At 36.7% G+C, this 24,768-nt stretch overlaps 1 protein-coding gene across 1 annotated transcript in view; it reads left to right on the top strand.

The window, feature by feature from the left end:
• PTPRK (protein tyrosine phosphatase receptor type K) overlaps positions 1 to 24,768 on the top strand; it is a 395,041-nt gene that overhangs the window by 307,170 nt on the left and 63,103 nt on the right. Inside the window, exons 11-15 of the mRNA XM_090136137.1 lie at positions 5,228 to 5,337; positions 6,406 to 6,607; positions 9,024 to 9,129; positions 14,526 to 14,799; positions 17,823 to 17,859. Coding sequence (XP_089992263.1) covers positions 5,228 to 5,337; positions 6,406 to 6,607; positions 9,024 to 9,129; positions 14,526 to 14,799; positions 17,823 to 17,859 — 729 coding nt within the window. The remainder of the gene's footprint in view (positions 1 to 5,227; positions 5,338 to 6,405; positions 6,608 to 9,023; positions 9,130 to 14,525; positions 14,800 to 17,822; positions 17,860 to 24,768) is intronic.

The following is a 24,768-nucleotide window of genomic DNA, read 5'->3' on the forward strand; positions in this document are numbered from 1 at the left end:
AGATTTATTTTAGGCTTACAGTGAATGAACAGCAAGTGAAATAAGTTGTTTAAAGCTATTGCAGGGAGTAGAAATACAAGCTAGGTTTTATATTAATACCTCAGGAAAAATTGGCGCTGGAACACAGAATTATTTACACTGGCTGAAACAACTTTCTACTTTCATTTCCTTTAGTTACCTATATTAGAAGCTTTATAGCTGAAAAAGTGATATGCAATATGAGGTGCTTTTTGGCAATGGTGTGTTTGACATAATTACACCTGAAAGCAGGCCAGGATTAACAGTTATTGAAGCTGTCTGCAATGGGGCGAGGAATGATGTGTAGGCCTTATAATTGCCTTCATTGACAGCCCATGTGCTACTTGAATCTGGCATCAAAGTACTGATTTGCATGGTTTTAGTAAGTTGTGCAGTTGCCATTTTGTCAGTATGTAAGGTTATTTTTACCCTAAAACGGACAAATGTTTCCAAATCCCAGAGCTGAGAAGTGCTGAAGTCCATATTTGAGACAAAAGGGCTTTAGACAGCAAAACGCGCTGGATGCCTGCGCCCAATGCCCGTAGCTCAGCAGGTTCAGCCCTGCGTGACATTTGTGTCCATATCTATGGCAAATGCTGCCACTGCTGAGACTGAAGAGCCACTGCCAGTTGGCATAGCAAATAGCTTGATCATAAGCATTTATATTTGTTGTGTTTGTATTTTTATATCATGGGGAAGTTACGTGGGCCTGGAGGTGGCAACTGCAGGTGTGAGCCATTTGGAAGCATAAAGCTAATATGATAAATCCTAGCTTTTTTCCCTCAGAGCAAATGTAAAGGTTGGCCATTTTAATTGCTTATAACATGTAAATGGTAGAAGAGATTCTCTTTCACCATCTCCTGGAAACAGAATGTCTGCCTTCTGAGAATGGCTATAAGCTTTGTTGCTGGTATACTTTACTTCAAAGTAAACCCTTTATTACAAAGGAATTTTTCCTATACCTGTGCATATATCTACACACAGCTTTTACTGTATTGCATAATAATACTCTGCATGACTTTCACAGAGCATGGTAATAAAAATACTCTGTTTACGTGCACTTTCCTTATTATGTAGCAGGAAAACAGAAGCAATATAAATTCAATTTTATAGAGGCTGGTGTCAGTTAGTACATTGTTCTTCCAGTAATAAAGTATTATAAATTTCCTGTTAAGTTAGTGTACAACAAGGTTTAAGTGACACTATTTGTGAACAAAAATTTATTTGTGTCTGTGACATAGTTTAATGCAAATATATTGCTCAAAAATGAATTGGTTTTATGTCAGATTGACAGCTTGTAATTTTATTCTGCATAGTTTTTACAGAAGTCCACCACATTGTATTTGTAGAACAAAAAATTATCAGCTGTGCACTATACAAATACACACAGTACACATTCTGGAGGTTCGTAAAAGGGCTCTGGAAATGCATCTAAATCCTGAAAGATGAACTTGTAACATTTCCCCTATACAAACATCGCTAAAATTTAAATTTGTTTTATGTTCCTTTTTTTTTTTTTTTTTTTTTGTACATGTCATATTTTTTACATTTGTATCCTTTTTTTTTTTTTTTTTAAATAGAAAAATAGTTTAAGGTTTTGTTTTGTGAGGACTTTTTTGTTTGTTTTTGCTTAAGATCATAATCTTTTAGAGTCATAGAATCATAGAATCGTCTTAGTTGGAAGGGACCCTTAAAGGTCATTTAGTCCAACTCCCCTGAAATGAACAGGAACATGCACAGCTAGATCAGGGTGAGTGTTCAGTGTCCCATCCAGCCTGGCCTTGAATGTCTCCAGGGACGGGGATTCCACCACCTCTCTGGGCAACCTGTTCCAGTGCTCACCACCCTTATTGTAAAAGGTTTTTCTGTAAACCATATGGTTTAACCCTCCTAAATAATTTATTTTCCTCTGCTTACTGTAAATCTGGACCTGCTGGAAGCTTGACCTAGAATAATGTATATAAGAGTGTTTGCTATTGTCACTCAGAGATGGTGGGTTCACACTTCACAAGGTCAGCAAATGGAAAGAAAATCAATGGGACCAGAATCTTTTTAAAGAGAGGGTGCAGAGGCTAAAATGTTAGAGCACAACTCCTTTGATAGCTACATACACTATTTGAATTATTCAGATACTTGGCCATTGACATGGAATCTTAAGTAATGTACTTCTCTTAAATATACACTTGTAGTAGTCATGGGTGATTTGATTTAGGGCAGGCTATCTATAAAGACAAGAAGAAGAGCTTGCTTAAAAAGGAGATGGGAGCTGACAAGTAGCCTCGATGCCCAAAAGTGAGCTATGGAACTTTTAGAGATGCACACACATGCCCATAGGGAGTCTATCTTTTGGGCTCCTTGTGTGGTGGCTTCTGAAAGATGCTGCCAACAGAAAGATGATGTTTACCTGAATGTTTTTCACTTGAGTGCTTCTTAAAGATTGTATAAAAGAGTGGGAGGCTCTGAATACTGCTTTTCAAAAGGCAAAGCTTGAGGTGTTTCTTAAGACCTTTGCAGTCCTTTTGGAAGTTGGAGGGAATAGATAGTAATGGCTACCCAAATGGAAGAGTGCAGTTTGGGTCTTCACTGTAGTGTTATCATCTGGTCATATTGCTGTTGGTCTTTTGTTGTTGATGGCAAGTTTTTGTTTGTGGTGTTCAGGGCTTTTTTTTATGACTTTCTCCTTTTTTTTTTTTTTTTTCTTTCTTTTTTTAATTTTTGTGTGTAACTAATACTAGCCTGAGGACAAAGACATGACAATACAAACATGGAAGATAAGATATTATTTTGACTAATGAGATGAATGGAATATGTGTGCTTGCTCAGAGCGTGTTTTTTAAGCAAATACTTTTCTTCTGCTTCACATCTTCCTCACTTTCCTTTAGTAAACCTATGCAAATAATATGTTTTTACAGTGGTTTAACTGAAAAAATGGAAGGGAAGAAGCAGCTTCAAACCCACCAAAATGTGTCCTTCAAACTAAAACTAATTTTCTGTTCCTTTTTCTAAGCATTTCAACTTATATTTCTTTCTTTGCTTTAACTCTAGCTGAGCTCTCAAATAATTGAAGTTGTTCACAAGCTTCATTTTTGGTGAATTTATGGGATGGCTGAGGTACATGGGAATTATTGCTCTCTTTCTCTAGATACTTTCTCTCCTTTGCTTTCTGACCTTGTTTTTACTGAGATTCTCAGCAAGCTGCTCATCATTATCCTAGCTTCTGTTCTCCTGGACTTCTCTTGCCAGTAGGAAGAGAAGCATGCAAATAACTGGGATGATGATATTCCTGTCAGTTTAACACTGCTGCTGCCACAAGCAAATAATTTTATAGTGCAGAAGAGGAAAACAGGGCCATACAATGTAATGAGCTCAGAGGTTTCTCCCACTTGGCAGGAGTCTTTATGCAAGCCTGAAACTTGGAGGTCTGTACCCAGATTCAATTAAATGTGAAGCATATTCTTTAAAAGCACCACAGAAAAAAAGTATTTTACAGGGTTTTGAGTAATTATGTCTGTTATTTTTTAATGTTGTATGCTTTATTGTCAAATTTCATATTTTGTGTGTATGCCCTGGTGCATTTGTATGGTCTGTCTTAAACACAGACGTGTGCATATAGACACACATGCGCATCTTCTAGGAAAAATCAGAGTATATTCATACCTCATTTCAGATGTAGAGACAAAAAAGTGAAGCATTCCTGTGCAAAACAAAGCATTGCCTACAGCAAATCTGTGAATGCCACAAACAGCGCAAAGGGGCTGTCATGGCATATCAGCCTTTATTCAGTCCCCAGTCCATATCAGTACACTGAAGCAAAACAGCAGTGTGTGATTTTAGTTAACTTCTCCCAAGTCTTAGCTTGACAGATGGGTAAACAGTTTCTGTGAAGCTCTCCTCTGTTTACTGCTGGCTTCTCTGACTCCATGAATTTATTATTAATGTAGTAAACGATGTTGCTTGTACCAAGGGTCAGATTACCATTTACAACTTCCTTGCAGACTGAAATGAAACATGTTACTGGGACACACCACACACACCATGGTAATGCTAGCATAGTGCCTTGCACCTCCTTTGATCCAGTGATTATTAATTTATTTTTACTCTTCGTAAAATGTGAATATGCTTTGCTTTGAAAATTAATACTCAGGAAATGTCATGCATTAGGCACACTGGATGTTGCACCGAAAAGGACAAGCTAATTAAGAAGGGGGGGAGGGGGGGAATATATGTCAACATACTGGTAGCTTGAAAGACTGAAGATTTTGACAATTTGGCTTTTTTTTTTTTTTTTTTTTTTTTTTTTTTTGAGGGAGCAGGGTGTTTCTTTGGTTTTAGGGTTTCTTCAGGTAGTCTTATCCTTATTCCTTCAGCATGTATGCCTGCAAACATAGGTGAGCTGCTGTGGTTAAAAAGGAACCATGTGTATGAGCAAAAATATTTTGTGAGCTGGAAGGGGAGATAACTAAGCACTCCCACCTGGCATTGATAGGATTACCAAGCACTGCGAATCACTCAGGCAAAGAGGCCTGAGATGGCACTTCAGACTTTTTATTACAGCAAGGATATTGGTTCCATTTAAAATAAGAAAGTAGGGTCATCTTAGTGCGGTTCAGTTCAAAGCTTTGAAAATATCTTTTATTTGACAGATTTGAAGTAAGCGGTTTTGATCTTTCTGCAGTGGGAGCACTGTAGCTGTTGAAAGCAGTGGCAGCTGAACTGCTGTTTTCTTATGCCCAGCCCCCTTTTAAGACAACAAATCACAAGAAGGGGTGACTGAAAATTATTTTGTAAGCATTTCTCTCATTTGAAGCATGTTATATATATAGGCTTTCTTTCCTTTGATTTTTTCTTTTTAAAAGGATTTTAAAACCATGTAGTCCTTGTCCTGTGATATGCATATTACAGAGTTCCCTGAACACCTGAAGTAATAATCTAACCTGAACCACTTCCCCTGGCTATATTACAAGAGAATTTGACTTTGCATTAAGTTTTGAAAACCGTATGTGGGGATAACATTTCAACTTCATGCTCTCTCTTCATTGTGAATGACAAAATATGCTTTGAAGTGCTTTTCGTACTCTCTACCACTATCTTTTGCATGTGAATGAATGCTAATAAAAATAGACCTGTGCTGACTTTCAATTTTAATAGGATGTTCTGCCATCTCTTTCATTTGTCTGTCTCCTGAATTTAAGTTTTATTTTGTTTGTAGTTCCAGGACCTATACCTGCCAAGTCAGTGAAAGGAACTCCTTTTGAAGATAAAATCTTCCTCAACTGGAAGGAACCTGTGGACCCAAATGGCATCATCACTCAGTATGAGGTAATCATCAAACAGCTGACAAGCATACAGGATGGGACTAGGAAAATGTTGGAGAGAGGTGGTTGGTGGTGGTTTTTTCTTCTCTGAAGGCAGGCTGTTCAATTAGACACTGCCTTCCCTTAAAGAATACTGGAATAGATGCTCAAAATTTGTATGTGGTGTATGCATTGTTGCCTGAGTGGCCCTGTCCAATATCTTCAGCAAGTGAATGTAACAGTGTTAGAAACCCCATGGCAAGTGCTAATTTTAAAAATCTTGTATCGTTACTATTCATCCTTCCAAGGCCGTGATAAACATGACCTGTGAAATCTTATTTGTTGGAAGAGAAGGTTACTTGAAAGGTAAGAAGATTATTAAATTTGGAAGCACCTTTTTTAACTTTGTGAGATCTTTGGATATCACCCTTCAGAGAAACCTGCATATATATTCAATTTAGAATGTGTTTAATACATGAGCCCTCTTCCGCAGAAGACTGGTAGGAAACTTTTCTAAAAATGAACCATCCTCTCCATCAGCCTTTATAAGGAACAAAGGTTACAATTTTGCATAGTAATAATTTTTAGGAGCCAGAGAAACCAAAAACAAACCCCCCTTGAATAAGTGTTGTGGTTTGACACTGGTGGGCAGCCAAGCACCATCCAACCTCTCGCTCACTCTTCCCAATGGGAATGGAAGGGAAAATTGGAAAGGCAAAAGTGAGAAAAAGCATAGGTTGAGATAAAGACAGTTTACTAAGTAAAGTAAAGCTGCATAGACAAGCAAAGCAAAACAAAGAGCTCGTTCACTTTGTCTCATAGACAGGCAAATGTTCAGCCATTTCCAAGAAATCAAGGCTTTATCACATCTATATAGGAAGACAGACGTTGCCACTGTGAGAAATGCAGCACATACATATGCTCTTTCAAATGAAGCAGACTGGACAACAATACACATCAAGTACACATGGTATCTCTGAGAAAACTGAGTAGTTAGATGAATATATGATTTTTGTTTCATTTCTATCCAAGCTAGCTTAATCCCCTTGTAATGAAACTGCAACAAAATTTTGGAAATAATCTTTTTTTCCAGGTGAGCTACAGCAGTATACGGTCATTTGATCCTGCTGTTCCAGTGGCAGGACCTCCACAAACTGTGTCAAAACTGTGGAACAGCACACACCACGTCTTTTCACATTTACATCCTGGGACTACTTACCAGTTCTTTTTACGTGCAAGCACTATCAAGGGGTTTGGGCCAGCAACCACAATCAATGTAACAACCAACATTTCAGGTAAAAAATAATAATAATAATAATAAAAATTAAAAATTGAGTGGGGCAAGAGTGGGCAGTGTTCACTGTTTTTAAAAGTTGGGTGTTTTGTTTTGTTTTGTTTTTTTTCTGGGACTTGAATAATCAGGAAATCAAAAACAAAACATTCCTATCATATTCTGAAAGAAGCTTTAATATTAATGAAAATGCTTTTGACTGTACTTCCTGAGCAATAGCACAAGTTCAGGGAAATTTTACAACTGTAGTTATGAAATGTTTAATTTTGTTTAATATTTTACTTTCATCTATAGATTTTTTAAGTGCTTTACAAACTTCAACTAATTAAGCCTTGCATCACTCGATAAGTTACTATGTACAATTTAGTTGTTTTGAAGATTAGTAAAGTCAGATTCAGAAAATTAACTGACTTACTCAAGGTGCCACATTTACCAACATACAACTGTAACAGAACTGGGGAAGTTAACACTAAGTGTGCATTTCTTCTGCCAGCTTCAAATAGTTCTGCTTTTAATTTGTGCCTTTTTTCACTTACTGCAATGTGCTAAGAATGACTGTTCATCTTAATAATGCACTGAAAACTCTAGAATAAAAGCAGTGTCAAATTGAATGCTTTAATATTTTGATTTCCTTAAATTTTAATATAATTCTCAAAACATAAGATAGCTTATGCAGTTGACAAGCAGAAAATGAGTCAATGCTATATCCATAGAGACTGTTGATTTTAAGGTATGATAACTTCACAGCTTAGCAGGTTGCAAAAAAGTCAGTCACTTAAAAATGTAAGCAGCACAAAGCAAGCTATTTCCCTTATTATCTGCCAAAATGAAACTTAAATCCTTCTGTAAAGGGGTGTTAATAATGTATTGAAATGCACGTACCATTTCTTTGGAAAACTATTTACCAACTCTTCTCACCCAGTTTCCTAAAACATGCACGTGAATTAAAATGTGAGAAAATTCAAGGCAGAACTCCTTGAAATCTGTAGTAAGTTAAATGCTGTATTTGTAGTTAACTTTAACAATTTGTTGAATTCCATCCCAGAACATAAGTACTCGCATTCATTATTCTCCAGCCCCTTCCAAAAGCAAAACAGACAAAAACAAATGCTATGTTCTGTTCATCTAGCCTATGAGGTTGTTTTGCGGTCTGATGTTTTACTCCGATTCTTTGAAGTCTTTGTGTTACTTTACAACAAATTCCAGGTCATAAACATTCAGAGATGATGGACATGTGGCAAGTACATACCTCTCTTCTAATTGTGAAAATTAGGGGAAAAAAAGTTATAACAGCATGCCTGTGTCCCAGCCATTTTGCCATTTTAAGAAGCATCTCAAAACGTCTGAGTAATTTAGGACTATGATGTATTCAGACTTCTTCAGATTTATCTTCTTTCCATTCAAAAATATTGAGAATTTTGTCCAGAATCCACTGAGCCACAACTAATTGGACACAGTATGGATATGTGTTAGTTAATACTTGGAAAATACTTGTTTAATACTAGAAAAGCTTAGAAGTAAACTGTGACACCCTTTTATCTGAATTTCAGAGTTGTTTACACCTACTGAATATGGTGTAAAGAGTAATTCCTAGATGAACCTTCAACAAACATTATTTCTTTGAAACAATAATATTTTCTGAAATGAACAACATTTTAATGTGCATTTAGGATCTGAGACTAATGAAGTATAGCTTTTAGTCTTTCTTTGCTCTTCCATCTATTGATGTATTATCTTAAAATTATTAATTAAATTTAATTAAAATTATTGTGATTTAAATGATTTACGTCCTGCTAGAAAACAACTTTTTGTGACAATTAATTTTGAAACACAAAGGCATCATTAAAAATTTTATAAAGGTAAACCTACATGCTAAAAAAAAAAAGGAGATCAACAGGAAAAATCACACAAATATGAAGATAGTTTTCAAGTTGTTAGAGTTTACTATCTAATGGATATGCATTTTTTTCTGAAACACAGAAGATCCTGTATCTTTCCTTGCACTAGAGCTGTTGAGAACAACAGTATAATTAGTCAGTGCTATGACAGGTTTGTGACGGCAGACCAAAGTAGCATAGCTAAACTGGATGACTGAATTGTTGGAGAAGGTAGAGAGGTCGTGGATGTAGGTCTTCAAGATTGCAAATATACTTTTTTGAAAGAAAGGGAGAATAGATTTTGTGTTCTTGGGGTTTCTTAGCAGTCAAATCCTCCCTCACTTGAGGGAGGGAGACCCAATGGGGAGCAGGATTATCAGTTGTTGCTCTAATAAAAAGTAGTGCTTGACTCAAATAATTAAAAAAGGGTCACGTAGCTGATGAATATCATGCCTTTTTATTGTATTATGAACAGCCACGAAACTCAAAACCTTTTCGCTGATTTGTTTCTTATTGTTTTCCTTCCCACTGAACATTAATCAGCTCCCACTTTACCGGACTATGAAGGAGTTGATGCGTCTCTCAATGAAACTGCTACTACAATAACTGTGCTCTTGAGACCAGCACAGGCCAAAGGTGCTCCTATCAGGTAAAAAAAATAAAAATAAAAATAATAAAAAAAAAATACACACCAAAAAAACACAAAAAGTGAAGAAATCAAAAGAGGTTCTTTAGCTGATCTTTAACTGATTATATGCTGTCTTGAAGCTGATAAAGCTATTCATTTTTAAGTGATATTCATTTGACGTTACTGTTGTGTTTCTTAGTGAAATTGTGTTTGCCAATAGACCTGTAATTAATGAGTGATATTTTTTTTTGTCCCAAAAGATAGTCATGACCTTAATCATCCAGCTGTCCATCTTGTTTGATTTAGGGTCCTTAGGACTATCTCCTATCCATTATCATTTCATTTCACTTCCTCTCGGTGTCTGCGAAATATGAGGTTGAAAGGTGTTTGTCAGAAAATGGATTTGAAAATAACACTTCCTCTCCAGTGCTTCAAATCATCAGTTCTGTAGCACATATGTATGATTGGAAAATTGAAAGCTCAGAGGAAATGGGAGAAAAATACTGATGAATACAAACTATTTGACCTTTTTTTTTCCCTCAGAGTGCTTCATAGTAGAAATCATGTAGCAAGCTGTTAAATTTTATTTGGCATGTCCCATAATCATATTAAAATATGTCATTTATGTTAATTTCAGGGGTCTTTCCCTTTCTGCTCTCTATTGAGAGATAATTCAATTCTGGTTGCAAAGATAGTCCACATCCCACTTTTTTCTTTTGCTTGTTAGTGCAAAATTTTTGGTTTTTGTATTTATTTTTTTTTGTTTTTGTATTATTTGGTTCCATTTGTGTTTTGCTGATACGACTGCATCAGGAAGATTCAGGGACAGAGCCGAGTAATTGCGGGTTAATTAGCTACTGAGCATCAAAACCTTTTCACGCTCTTACCCTTGTGACATCTGAAGAAATATGGGCTGATGCATTTTGTTCTGTGTTGCATTGTCAATTACTGTGGTTCAGCTGGTGTCCAGCAATGTGCCTGAGCCCTATGAATCTGTTTCTATTAAGAGGAATGTTTGTTTTACTTGGATATTGTGTGGGTGAGTCACATGCCTACAAGCATTTTTATATCCTTATCACACAGTCATCCTTATGATCAATATAATTCAGTTATTTATTTGTGTCATAGAAGATCATCCAAATTAGTTTCCTCTGAAGGAGATATTGATGTAAATAAAATTGTAACCTTATGCATCTGGAGTTTCTGAAAGATTGCCCTGAAGCAAACCTAGGATTTTTGTGCAGAGTGGAGAATGATAAGATGTACAGGACATAGTTGCTAAGGCAGGGTTTGTGTCAAATTGATACAGTGGAAACCAGACCTGAGATCTGAAAACACTCCCAAGATACACAAGTGCTTAAACTCACTATGCACCTCTGTATGTGCTTTTTAAAACCTTCCTGGTTTCTTGCTGCTGACCATGTGCAAAGCTTTCCCTCTTTAGAAACATGATAGCTCTCTCTATGCAGTACCAAATCTTTCCAGTCTTGCACCCGGTTCCTAGAGGAACCAATGAGTAGTTTTGCCCAGAGCATATCTAACAGCACAACTGGGAGCCGCTGATTGTGATGATGCCCATCTTTTCTACACAGACTGTTCTGCATCTGTGCACACAGCAGGGGGCTCCCACATTTAGTCCCATTGCTTACACTCAGGAAGGTCAGTATTTCATCCCAGGGTTCTCTCTTGGAGATTTTCTTTCATAACCTGGTAGCATGATGGGATGTGGCTAGAGGATTATATGCACTCAGAGTGCTCTGCCTCTCTGTACTGTACTTGCAGGCAAGTAAGTCACTGTCAAGGAAACCTTCACCACAATGCCTCTGACTTGTTCTGTCAATTTACCTTACAGCATCCTCAGTCCATTGGCTTGAGGTTGTCATTCTGGCCTATGAGAGGGATGCAAAGGATCTGTGTATTAAAAGTTAATCAAAAGTTTGATAGAGATGGCTGAATAGAGTATTAGTAATTATTATTTGAGTATATTCTCAAAAAAGAGTGTGTCTTTCTTCCAGTCTCCCATCTTCACTCTCAACTTTAATTGATTTTGAATACCTAGGAAATTACATTGAATTTCTAATATCAGGAAACACAAAATAAATCCTCCTCTGTAACCAGGAAGCTGAGCTTTATTCTTAAAATAGGTGTTTTATTTTTTGTTCTGAATGAGGAATGTTCTCCAGGAAAATGCATAAGACATTGTTCCTTCCCTGTATATTGCAATCAGTTTTTTTCATCAGCTTCTTAAAAGGAGAGAGAAATGTAATACACAAATTCAGAACTGATTTCACTCAAGATTTTGACCAGTTTTACTGAAGCTTCGTTCCATCCACACTGCAGTTGCTTTTCTACTATAAGCCTGTCTTGCTATCATAATGAGTGTTACCAGGTAGATGGCAAAAATGTATCACCATGCCTGAAGCTGTGATTGAGTAGAGCAGGGACTGTAATGCTGCTCTTCAGCCTGACACTGAAGAATACGACTGGTTTTTTTTAAAGGTTTTGTTTGCACCCAGCTCTCTAATCCCTGGAGCTGCAGGCTGTCAAATGATCAATTTATTTAATAGCAGTAGGCCCATGTTAAATAATAATAATAAATGCATGAATGAATAAAATTATAGAGAAAGAAAAGCTTACAGTCTGGTACTCTTTTACCAAATGAATTATACTATGTTCATGTTCTGTTGTACCTCTGCTTCTCTATCAGCACAGCCCCCATGAAACATGTTCCTTAACCCAATTGAAATTTCCAGGTGGCTGTCAGTCATTTTTTTAAGATACTACGTGCCATAGTCATTGCAATTGTAAATGTGACTCTAATCATATCTTCCTCTTCAAGTGTTATCATTTAATCTATTCTAACTTGTTTTATGATCTTCTGAAGTTTTAAATCAAATTGCAAACTAGAAATCCAAAAGTAAAAGGACTTTTTGGGCTTGTGCTCTCTGTGAAGAATACTGTTTTGCCATCAGTCTGGTGGATTAGATCCCAGTCAGTAGCATCAGCAGTGCTTCAGTAATTCATTTGAAGACATGATTTACCACTGTAGTTTTTCTAAAGGATCATTCTGACTGACCATCAGCAAAACAATCTCCTGTACATCCTTCTTTCAAATCCTGCTTCAAATGAGGTTTAGAGAGAGCATAGATCAGAATCAGTGTAGACAACTTTTTAATGATGAGATTTATTTTCTGTGATTTGGGAGCATGTTCCCAATACCTCTATATGCAGAATTAGGTTGTTTTCATTACGCAACAAAATTGAGCAAGTGGGCCACTACAGGAAACAGCTAAAACATAGCTGTCAATCAAACTAGGCACAGGTTGTAACTTGGGCTATTGTTCAGTCTGGCACTTGTCTAAGCAAAGGATGCTGTGTCTCCACTAGAGGCACAGAAAGAATTTTCTAGCTGATACTAATGCCTATGAAATACAGACAGCACGTCTACCACTGCAATATCTATTTGAGCCGGGGTTTTAAGGGAGAGGTAAAAAGAAAGGTCTGTTGGCAGGGGCAATTTAATTTGCACTTTATCAGGTTGGTTGATAGAGAGGGACTGCACAGGTTTTCTTTAGTAAATAAAAAGGTTTTTGATCTGAAAAGTAATCTCTTCATGCAAAATGTCGGCTGGGGGGCTCCTCACCTATTTAGGACTAGTAATATATGTAAAAAACAAAAAACAAAAAACAAAAAACAAAACAAAACAAAACAAAAAAAAAAAAAAAAACAGGGACAAGCAAACTGCATTACCTTTAAACTGTCATTTAAACCTTGATCCCTTGCAGTCTTTGCAGCCAGCACACACTTCACTTTTCATTATGCAAATTTAGCTCTGGCTTCTTTCTTTGCATCTTACAGTGGAGTGTCCTTTCTGTTATGAGTATGCAGAGTAACATATCATACATAGAATGTTGCTTTGGAACCACCAGAGTGTTAGTAAATGGGTTTTAACAGATGGCATCACCAAGGGCCCAGAGGTAAATGGTTATATTCCTGTGTGTCTTGTTAGCCTACAATGTTGCAGGAAAATACTGCCAGAAACTCTTTCCAAAGAGGATAGCTCTTTGGACTAGTTTCTTATTTTTTCTCTCTCATTTATTCCATTCTCCAGTATCACACTTCATCTCTGCCACTACAGTTATTAGGTTTTCTGGGCACTGGTAGCAGAGAAAATTGACAAAATAATTTAATGTTGCCCCATAAGTTCTGAAAAAATGAGGATTGTCTTGCCTTTGTCTTTGCCTTTTGGAGTCCCTGCAGCAATGCAGCAAAGTTTCCAGAACTCTCCTTGATTTCAGTTTTTCTGTTTTGAAATCTTAAAAACAAAACCAAATCAGAAAATTATATTCATTTAGCTGAAATGCTTCAGTCTTATCTGTGTTCTTAGACATATTTATTTTATTAATCTTGATAACGAGGTGAGTGTTTGTAAGAAGGTCTTTCATGTATCCTCTCATGTATCTACATGCAGATGAGAGTTTAACTGTGTCTATATATATGTATTTTATACATACATATATACTTGTTCATACAGTTCTTAGAATGCAAACAGCTAGGTTTTTTTCTTTCTTATAAACTGAAGAATTGCTTCCTGTTCTCAGTACACAACTTCTGTGTACCAACCTCTGCTTCTGCAGAGCAGGGAGAGATGATAATGACTTGGTAGCATACTGCAGTTAGGTAGTTCCCCTGAAGGAGAGAGAAGAATTATCATTACCTGTTCTATTTTGAGAAGGTGATTTTGAAAAGTGACCAACCCACAGACCATTTCAAGATAGGTACTGGGGGGCTGGGATGGTGATTTAATAGGCCGAATGCCATCTGCTTCAGCAGTTTCTAACATTTTATCATTGACAACTGTAGAGGAATGAGGCAGTCTATCTTGGTGGAATGGACAGATTTCTGTCCATCTGTGCCTGCATTATGGCATGTCACTTGTACTTTAGATCTGCATAGCTCTGAGCCAAGATAGAAGCCACAGCAAGGTCAAGAGGTGGAGAAGCCTGTCAGCACATTCTGTCTCTAATGATATGACAACTGCAAATTGGTGTTTCAAGCACAGCCTGGAGGCAGTCATTATGTTGGGCCTTGAAGCTGAGCTTTCTCTAATATCATTGCAAAGGAAAATGCTAACTTCAGATGTTTCTGATTATCAGATAAAGAGTTTAATCTAGTTTAAAGTCAGATTAATTCCTGTGTTTATTGTTTATTCAACAGTTAAAAAAACAAAAACAAAAAACAAAAAAAAAAACATTGTTAGGGAATTGCATAGATATATTTGTATTGTTGTTGTTCCTGGAAGGATAGATGCTGCTTCTTTTCAGTGGCTGAATTAGACAGCTTTGCAATCTAATCTTTGTATCTTTGTGTCTTCTCTGTATCCATGCATCCACTGTCTTTTTTTCTTTTTTTTCTAGTGCCTACCAGATCGTTGTTGAGGAGCTGCACCCGCACCGAACGAAACGAGAGACAGGTGCCATGGAATGCTACCAAATCCCCATCACCTACCAGACGGCTCTCAGTGGGGGATCGCCATATTACTTTGCTGCTGAGCTGCCCCCTGGAAACCTGCCGGAGCCTGCCCCTTTCACTGTGGGTGACAACAGGACCTACCAGGGTTTCTGGAATCCACCACTGGCTCCTCGGAAAGGCTACAACATCTATTTCCAGGCCATGAGCAGCGTTGAGAAGGTGAGTGCCAACCACACCTTGCTCCTGGAAGAGTCAAAGATGTCCCCCTGTGACCATGAGAGCATCCAAGCTGGGCTTGTTGGAAGTAGCACCCTTCGTTTCCATGCTATGACAGTATGGCAGCCTGCCATTCACATTTCACGCTATCCTTGTGTCACAGTAAATGTTACTAGTTGCAAGTTTAATACCTCTCATATTATAATACAAGTTATTATAAAAATTAATATTTATACCAAGTATATTAGTATAATATAATAAAATAAATATTACTAACTTGTATATTAGTAACATATATTTTATATGTAACATAATGATATACTAATAGTATATAGTATATATTGTATGCTATATATTTATGTACTTTATATAATATAGTAGATATAATAATATAAGCAGCAATATTACTAATATGCATATTTGTAATATGTAATATATATTTTATTTATAACATATATACTACTATATAGTATATATACTATAAATTTATATACTGGCATCCCCTGATGTTTCCCCAACTCTCCCAACTGGGACTCTTATTACTGCAGGATAAACAGAATCAGGCTGCTCAGCAGGCTAACGAAAACTTGTAAACTTATGGAGAGTCTCACCCGAACCTCAAAAAGTAAAAAAATTGGCTTGAGCTAAAGTAACTCCATGCCCATGGTGTGTTTCTGAGAGCCTTTATAGCAAAGTCTGCTTCAGGATTGTTCAACTGCTGTGCAGCATTCAAAGTGTGGCTGTCACTCACCTTCATTACCTCCCCAGTGCTTCCTTTTTAGCCCTGTTGCTGAGCACTGTGGCTGGCTCTGTGCATATGAAAGAGAAAAAAGCGGCAGGAAGTTAAACATCACAGTGCACTCCAGGTGGGAGGAACACCATGGCTCTGCAGGCCCCATGCTCTTGCTCCTGAATTGTTTTTCTCTTGCAAAGGAAAGTAAGGGTAAAGGTGGTAGGCACAGAAACTTCAAATAATTAAAAATTTAGATTTTCAGTCTTTAGTTTAGAAAACTGGAGGACATTGCTGTAAGACTCTCCACAAGAGGTATCCAGGCAACCCAGGAAGGAGCTGCCTGATAGCAAGATTGACAGCAGCTGGTGCTCACCAGGACCAGGAAGGGAGAGGAGTCATGTGTGTTCTTTTGGGGTCTCTGCTGTGATCAAATAAACCATCGTTAGAAAAGGGGCATTGCTTTGGTGCCTTTTGAAGACAATCTCGCTTTCTACCTCTGGTTATGAAAACCACTTGCATCAAATCAGGATGAGGAAAAAGCAGAAACTGTTTATTAGAGCTGTTTGCAAACTGAAAGCTTTTTCTGATGGAAGCGCCTGTTCTGTCTGATTTTCATCTGTAAAACTCTAGGAAGCAAACAATGCAAAATGAAGAGCAACTGCTAGTTACACGTTTCTATGTCCCTTACTTTCTATGTGTAATTCCCTTTGTTGTTGTTGGCTTCCAGCAGACTAAATCATGGGGAAATTCATTTAATTTCCCCTAGAAATAACTGCAAGAAAGAACAAAAAATATTAAATATATAAATAAGACTTTGTGTTTACAATTTGACAGACAGTGGAAGATAAGGGAAAAACAAATTACATTTTACTTGAAAATCAAACTTCAGTTTGTGAGAGGGTTTAATACTAAAATGGTTTTCTCTGGTATGATTTAAGACTTAGGATCAGATTTCTGTTTCTAGAGAGATTTGAAGAGGTGTTTTAGAAGCTGGGGCTGCACTGCATTCTTCCTGGACGCAGATCTAGTGGTTGAAACACAACCTCTGGGCTACAGAATATTTAAATATTTAAACAGATGTTTTACTGTAAACCAGGAGGATCACCAAAATAGTCAACAGAAAGTATAGTGTGCTCTGAAATAAACTGTGGGAGTGGGATGAGGGTGATGTTATTAGATGTTTTAAACAAGGGTAAGCCAGTAAATCCAGTCATTGGGAACAATACTGATTAGGTAAAATTTGTTGATAACCTTCTTGGAGCTTTCATTTAGATTGAAAAGTTGTTTTTGTGGAGCACCCTCACCTCATGACTTGGCTCATTCTTTACATACTGTTTTCAAAAGTTACTCTTGGATCTTCAGGAGAAAGAGCCCAGAGGATCCACTGAGGAGGCAGTGCTGGTGGTGGCAGGACTACATGGAGCGCATGTCATAAAATGAAGTTGTCATTAAGATATTTTCTAATTATATAATAATACCATTTAGGATGATATAACATAGCAACAGCTGCATCCTGTCACTCAACCTTACGCTATTTCAGTGTCTTTGCCTTTAAAATTACTACACATTTTGCAAAAGGATCAGAAAACATCTTTATGGATGACTCTTATTTGTTCAAGTTGTCTGAAGTGTGCTTTCCTAAGTCATGTTTAATTGTTTCAGTTGCTGACCAAATTTCTGAAGGAAAAAATGTAATAATCAAACTACATAAAAATTATCTTTGCATATCCCTGTCAAATCACTGTCTTTTCTGGACAGAACATATAGGTTGTAGTTCAAGTATGTCATATGTGAACAGATATCTGGGCTGCCTCCCTGCTAATTCCACCCTCAGAAGCATGAAGGATATGACAGTATGGTTCAGGTGTCTCTGAGCATGCCTGTATGCAGCAAGACAATTTAGTTTGGGCACAGTGCTGAACAAATGTACCTTATTGCTGTATTTCTGTGCCATGAAATAATTACGAGCAACAATTCTCTCCTTTTTTCCACTATAATCTCACACTGGATTCTCATGGCGTGATTTCAATTTTATTTAAATAATTTTGCTACATCTTCTCTCCCCATCGTTATCATGGACAGTGCAGTTCAGTGCCTAGGCAGGTTTTATCCATCTTGCTCCTTCTGTAAAGGCAAAATGACTCAGCCTTCTCCCCTGCTAAGACCAAAGCCCTGAGCTTCCTGATTCAGTGTCCTCAGCTGATCGGCAGGTCTAGGACTAATTTATGGAATGGGGAAGGCAAGAAAAAGAAACCTGTTCTGACTTTTTTCTTTAATTTTCCCTTCTCAACAGGAAACCAAAACTCAGTGTGTTCGAATAGCTACCAAAGGTAAGAAGTTTGTCCCCCCAAGCAAAATAACTTTTTAATGAAATGTGGAGTTTTTGTTAAATGATTGAACCAAAGCCAGTACCATCCCTGTATTTTGAACCACTTGCCTTTCTTAAAATGTAATAGGTTACCGCTTTCTGTTCTTTGGTATTGCATCAAGAGGGTGCTGTTCTAGCAATACTCAGAAGTTAGACAAATTCAGGGCACCTTTTTTTTTTTCTTTCTTTTTTTTTTTTCCTCCTTCCATCTGTGGTTTTCAAGATCTACTTTTAGGCAGCTGGAGCATTGCAGGCAGCAGATAGGTGGGCTGGGCAGAAGAATAGTAAGAACACTTAGTTAAACCATCCATTATGCTAACAATTATTTCCAACCAGTGGCAATGGAGATTTTTTCCTTCATTTAAATGAAGGACACAGTAGTTAATTTTCATAAGGAAATCACAGCGTTAGATAGGCTTAGGGGAGGCTGATTTGAGGAAAGCTTGTATGCTTAATAACAAGAGTGGCCCAAGGCTTGAACTGACTGCATAGCTCTTAGAATAAATCTTATTGACCTCAAATACAGCAGGTTAATCACATACTACTCACTCAAAAATACAGTTTCATCTTCAAACGAGGACTTAGTCGTTCTGCTTATTGTTATCTTTTGCTTTGACTGTATTTATGTAGCTATCTATTGTGGTTGCTTGATTGAAACAACATGAGAGTTGTTTGAAAGACTCCAGTAGCATGAACAAGAGAGGACCTAACAAATGCTGTAGTGCACTACTCTGCAAAGGCCCAGCAATGCTTGCACTGTCTCTTAATAATTGCATATTGATAATCACTGTAAAAGCACATTTAAATGTAAGCAGGCAGGCATTTAAAGTACTGCTGTTGCACGTCAGTACCATCTTTTCTATTGCTTCTTTCAATTTAATACTTCTTCCAATTAAAAGCTTATGGCTCTAATGAGTTGGTTGTAACAAAGTGTTTTTCTGAGAAACTGAAAATTAAAATGTACCTCTCAAAAATTTGTTCAAACCTTTTTAATGCATAAAAGGTTTTGCACATATCATTCCCAAGATTTACCTTCTACTTCTGTGGACTGATTAAATAGTTTATTTACTGGTGTCAAACTGATGAAAGTCAGCACATTTAAACTGAAGTTCTCATGCTTTTTCAATCTGTGTATTGCAGGTGCGTTGCTCTTATACATTTCTGATAACAAAATGTACTAAAGTGTGAGCTTGTCTAAAAGATGTTGCCAAATCATTACTAAAATATTTTGCTGCTTTTGGCATGTCTTGAAAAAATATTTTTAGAATAAGTTGAAAGGCTTACTAGTGTCTGGAGTATTAAAACACTGAGTTAATTTTTTTTTGGAAGAAAATATTGAAACAGCAACAGTTTGAAAAGTTTTCTCCAGAGCATTTCCTAATTTAGTATTATATGGGATTTCCTGGGCAACTGTTTTCACAAAGCTTCTAAGAATTTGATGATTTTGTGACTTTTACCCTTTTGCAGATTGGACTGAACTGACGAAGAGAATCTTAAGTTAATAGATGTGGTGAGAGGGAATGAAAGCTTTGATTCTTAAGGAAATCATGTTAAAAACCACTCCTTGTGGTGCAGATGTTGGGTGTAACATATTTAAATCTCCATTTCCATTACAAGGATGGCCCAGAAAATGAACTTGGATACTTTTAGCAAATAGAGATTAAGGTAGCAAATAATAGAGATTAAGGTAATAGGTCAGATGTTTATTAAGAGATGAGGAATGTTGCATTGCTCAGCTAAAAGGTAATGCATTTAATTTCCAATATAAAGTTCTCAAACTTAATGAAACTAATTTGGTTAGACAGAGTTCAACTTGTATGCTCATGCCTCAATAAATGAATATATGGTAACCGGACCTGTCTGACCAAACTGCTGCTGTAGGAATGAATGCAAGATGCACCATTTGCATGACAGGCACTTGAGAGTAACACATCATGTTGAAGACTGATCAGTATTATTTTAGAGCTGAGTTTAGACATGTAAAAATTTGAATAGGTTTCCACCAGCACATTACATTGGATTTTACAATCTAAAATTTTATCAACTGCTAACAGAATGAAACTAGACTAACATGGTCATAGAACAGTGACACTTCAAATTATTTAGCATGTAAATAGACATTTAAATGGACAGAGGGTCAGCAGAACTGTTATTAAGCAGAGGAAATATGAAGTCAACATTTCTGACAGCTTTTAGGCTGCCAAGTTTGAGGCTAACACTGATTTACATGTATTAGTTTGTTTTGAAGACTAGAGAAAAGAAAATAATTAGAAGAAATCTACCGTAGTAGAAGTGGTGGAATTGGCAGCTGTATTCCAAAGTATTTAGGAGTGATAAATGTAGACCAAGTTTTATTGCTCTGCATTTAAAACATGAACTTCATCACCTCCAAAATTCTTTTCCCTTTTGGTTTTCATTTGTATTACTAGTTCAGGCAGCATAGAAACTCTCCATCTCTCAGCACATTTGGTTCATACAGATGGATGAAAATGCTATTTGAGATGATGCGCATCTGGAAGTAATTGTGAAATAGCAGAAAATTACTTTTTAATCTGATTTGAGAAATAAAAAGGTCTGGGTGGTAACATTTCGACTACAAGTGTGCATTTAGTTCACCCTCATTATTGCTCTGAATTAATTTCCATAGCAGTTGGGGATTGATCCAAAGACCACTGATGTCAATGGGAGTCTTTTGCTGACATTAATGTGCTTTGGATTAGGTCTTCAGAAGTCATAAGTCTGTCTAGACCATAATTATTTTCTTGAAATTGTTCCTGATGATGTTTCTGCTCGCAGGGAAATTTGTGAAAGTCAAATCACCTCCTGTAGTGAAATGTTTGTATATGTATGTTTTACTGATTAATGCTCAAATGAGGGTGATCAGATGTTAAATGTATATGAAATGAAGCTCCTGTCTGTGCTGTTTGTATATTTGGATCAATGCCTGTAAAATGACTTTTGGCTGTACCATCTTAATAAGTTCTAAGACATTAGTGACAATATAAATCTAGGAAATAATGCAGATGTTGCCAAAGTCACATCCTTCCTTTCACTCATTCATAGTAGAAACATCAATGTGATTAAACTTTGGTGATCCTTTCCATAATTTTTGTCTCACAAAGAGATTTTTACTTGCTTGCTGAATTTTTCAAAGATGAAATCAGTTTTAGCAGTCAACTGAGGAGCACCTCCAGGTTTCCAGACACAAAACCTATAATACGATTATATTTGTGTACAATCAACTTCATTAGTTTGTCCCTGAACTAAAGCTAAGCCATATATTCTACCTCTGGGAGTAATTATGAACAGAAGTAATATTTAGTTTCTGTCCTGTTTCCTAAGTATTCAAGACTTTGGTTTTATTCCTATGTTTTGAAAGACCTGTTGACAGCTTTTGGTGAGAAAAAAGTAGAATAAATATAATGAATAAATCTAACAGCTTTCCTAGATACCATTTTTGTTTTTTTAAGATACATTGCATAGGGAACCTGTTTATTGCATACAAAGATTCCTGTATTCATTTAATTAGTCTTTGAACATTTTGGTTTTTAATTAGTAACTTTGTAAGAGGAAATAGACTATTGTGGTACGTTAAAAATCATAATCAGCATGAGAGAATTTTAAGCCCAAAGATATAATAAATTCCATGATTTCAAGATGTTACATTATTGTTTTTGTCAGATGCTTAACAAATTGCTTTGTGTGGTTACTATAAGCAGATTGAATCTTAAAAACCTTGAAGGAACCAAAGTATAAGCATTTCAAATGTAAGACCTCAGATGTTTCTAGTTAACATTCAAATATTAGAAAATGGTTGATATATCATTTGCTGCTCTAAGTGAAAGAGGAGCATCTAAGCGTATATGCTTTTTAGTGATTTCCTGGTTTCTTTGGTCTCTTTAGCTATAATGAATATTGCTTCATTATTAATCATATTGGGAGCAGTCGATGTTTTGCATCCATTGTTGAAGAATATGTAGAAATTTACTGTTCCTACAAAAATTATTAAAATCCTAACTTCAATAGAAAATCTTTAATTTCTCTTATAATGCATATACCATTAAAATGACCCTTTAAAATAACTATTTGCCAGGGCTGCAGTGTTTTTTATCTTCCCTTTTTTCTGTTCTTTCATCATTTCTTACTTGTCTCTTCTTATGTCTCTATCTTTGTGTCATGCTTAAGGTGAATTTGGACGTAATTTTGCAAGTGTTTAGAGAGGGCGAACTATCATCTTTTGATAGGACTTGTTTCATTGTCCCCATTTTGCCTGTACACCTGTACAAGACGAAATACTTTTGAGCAGTGAAACTGCTTACAGTGCATCTGGACAGGAAGTACAAGCAGGTCTTTTCCTTACAAAAGAGGATAGAACTCCAGCAACATCTAGATTAGAAGTGTGTCACTGATATTTGTGAAAGCCGTTTATGGGCCTAAAATCAGTTATCACTATGTTTCTCTTTATCTATTCAAACACCTTTAACTAAATGAAATGTAATTCCACGTTGTTGACAGGAGCATTACAACAGTTTATTAAACTATTTGCTTGTCATCTCTGACAGAGTGCTAAATGAAGATCCACAGTCAGCCACCTAGAAACAAGGAGCAGCATTGCCAAGAGTAGTAGCACTTCCTGAACACTGTCAAATGTGTTGCAGAGCAGCTTGGTATGGTTGATTGGAACTTCTGCCAAATTACTCAAATACGGAGATTGAGGCTTTGTCAGCTGTGTAAGAAGATGATTGCTCTTGAGTTCAGGAGCATGAGCTGCTTTCCTCTCTGATGGGCAGCTGTATGATAACCAGGCTATTTCTAGAAAAATCCTGACCAGAAGGATATGCAGATGGACTTTGCAGGAGGGAATATCTTTCTAGAAACAGTTTGCTTCCTGCCCATCAGAGCAGAGAGCAGCTACAGGCATTGTGTTTTTTTGTAGCCAGGTAAATACAAAGTGTAAGTGGTTTGGAAGCACCTAGGGGTTTTGGACTTCCATAACCCTTCACTGTCAAAGTCACAAAACAGATTGCATCCTTCACCACTTCTGATTAACATTTGTTGAGTCAACAGGAAAGGTATCCACATTCAATATCATATAGATGACAGAATATTTAACCTGAACATTAAATCAAAGGTCACATATCTGCTGACATTTGTTACTTGCTCTTTGCTGGTGACTGAATATTGGTTATTCACATATATGTAAGTGGACAACATATTATTGACTATTCCACCCCTTCTGCCAAGTGATTTGGTCAGGCCATTAGCATAGAGAAAAAAAAGATCCTGCTCTAACCTTGCTGTGGTGGAAAATATCCTTAGGCAATAGTCTACACTGACAATACACTACAGAAATTTGTGCGAACAGCTCTGCTACTTCAGCAGCGTACTTTTAAAAACAGCACAGTTGAGAGCAAAGTCATGCAGGGAGTAGCAAAAGCCTGTGAAGTATTTAAGACATTAAAGCAGAGTGTCTGAAATGGGAGACATTTGGCTTCAAACAAAACTAAACATCTATTAGGTGCTAGTTGTTGCCACTCTTTATATGGCTACAAAGCTCAGACCAGTTATAGTCTCCACATCAAGCATCCAGACCATTTCAGTGCACTGCTTTCAGGTCCTTGCTACCATAAAACTTCAGTATGTTACCTCGGATGCTGTGCTCTTAAACTGCTTTCAAACTGTTGATGCTGAAGCTAGATTATGGTAGGTCTAGTTATTCCAGACCCAGCTAGTTCTCATGTTGGGCAACAACTTGCCCAAAGCCATTTTCTATGGGCAGTTAAAATGAAGGGAAACCTCAGAGGTAGCATAACGAAGTGGTAAATGGGTAAGTTTAAGGCAAATGCGCACTTATTTGTCGGCAGTATCGTAGTGTGGGAGATTACATCTGAACATTTTCTGCTCTGACAGAGAATAGATACCTACACCATCATATCATGCAAGTAAAATCAAAATGGTGCTGTGTGGCATAAGTGAATATGGTGAGAAAGAGATTACATCTGTACACTCTGCAGTATCATGAAAGCGAGTCTCTTTCTGTGATAATAAAGCCAAATCCTTATGTTTTGATGGGAAACAAGCGTCGTAATCACAGCCTTTGCATCGCTAGTGCTATTGTATTTCTGACTCTGTCATTTAAAAGGAACACATACAGAAGATGTAAATTATATATTTTTTTAAATCTGATATGAAGATGCATTTTTTAAATGTTTTCTGTTTGTACATTTTAGTGTTTGAACCATTAGGCAATGACAGGACAAGCAGATCATTGAGGGCCTGGAGGAACTGTTGAAGGAGCTTTTACTACTATGAGTATGTTCTTAACAAAAGTTAAAGGATGATTTTTTCTATGTGAGAGGAGGAAAATGAATTCTACAGTTAGCATAATTGACACTAAAATTGCCTCAACATATGGAAGGCAGTTATTTGCACAAGTGCAGGCATTGTTTTAACATGATCCCTAATTTTTATTTATACCATCAAGATTATCTAAAATATTTTCCTGTTTCATTGACTTTTTGTAGTAGAAAACACACAGTCGAGCAAACCTCAGATTAATCCTTAATATGTTTTTGCAGATTGTGCTAAATTAGGACTGTCTTACCTGTTTTGAATCTACACTGCTGCATTCCCTAGAGTTTTCTAACAAATTTTATCAGGACTGGTAATTTAACATGCTGTCGTAATTTTCTGGAGGTACAAAGGTGTTTACTCACAGTTGTTCAGCGTTACTCACTTGTGGTAGTTTTTAAAGATTTAATCCTGAATGTCTTACTATTTGATGTTATTTCAAAATTTAGAAAGGCTGTCAGCTAGTTTTCATTCTACTTGAAGTCAATGAACCTCAGTGTTTATGTAGGTACTTATGTTT

Source organism: Phasianus colchicus, chromosome 2 (assembly GCF_987193195.1).
Source record: "Phasianus colchicus chromosome 2, bPhaCol1.hap1.1, whole genome shotgun sequence".
Taxonomy (NCBI): Eukaryota; Metazoa; Chordata; class Aves; order Galliformes; family Phasianidae; genus Phasianus; species Phasianus colchicus.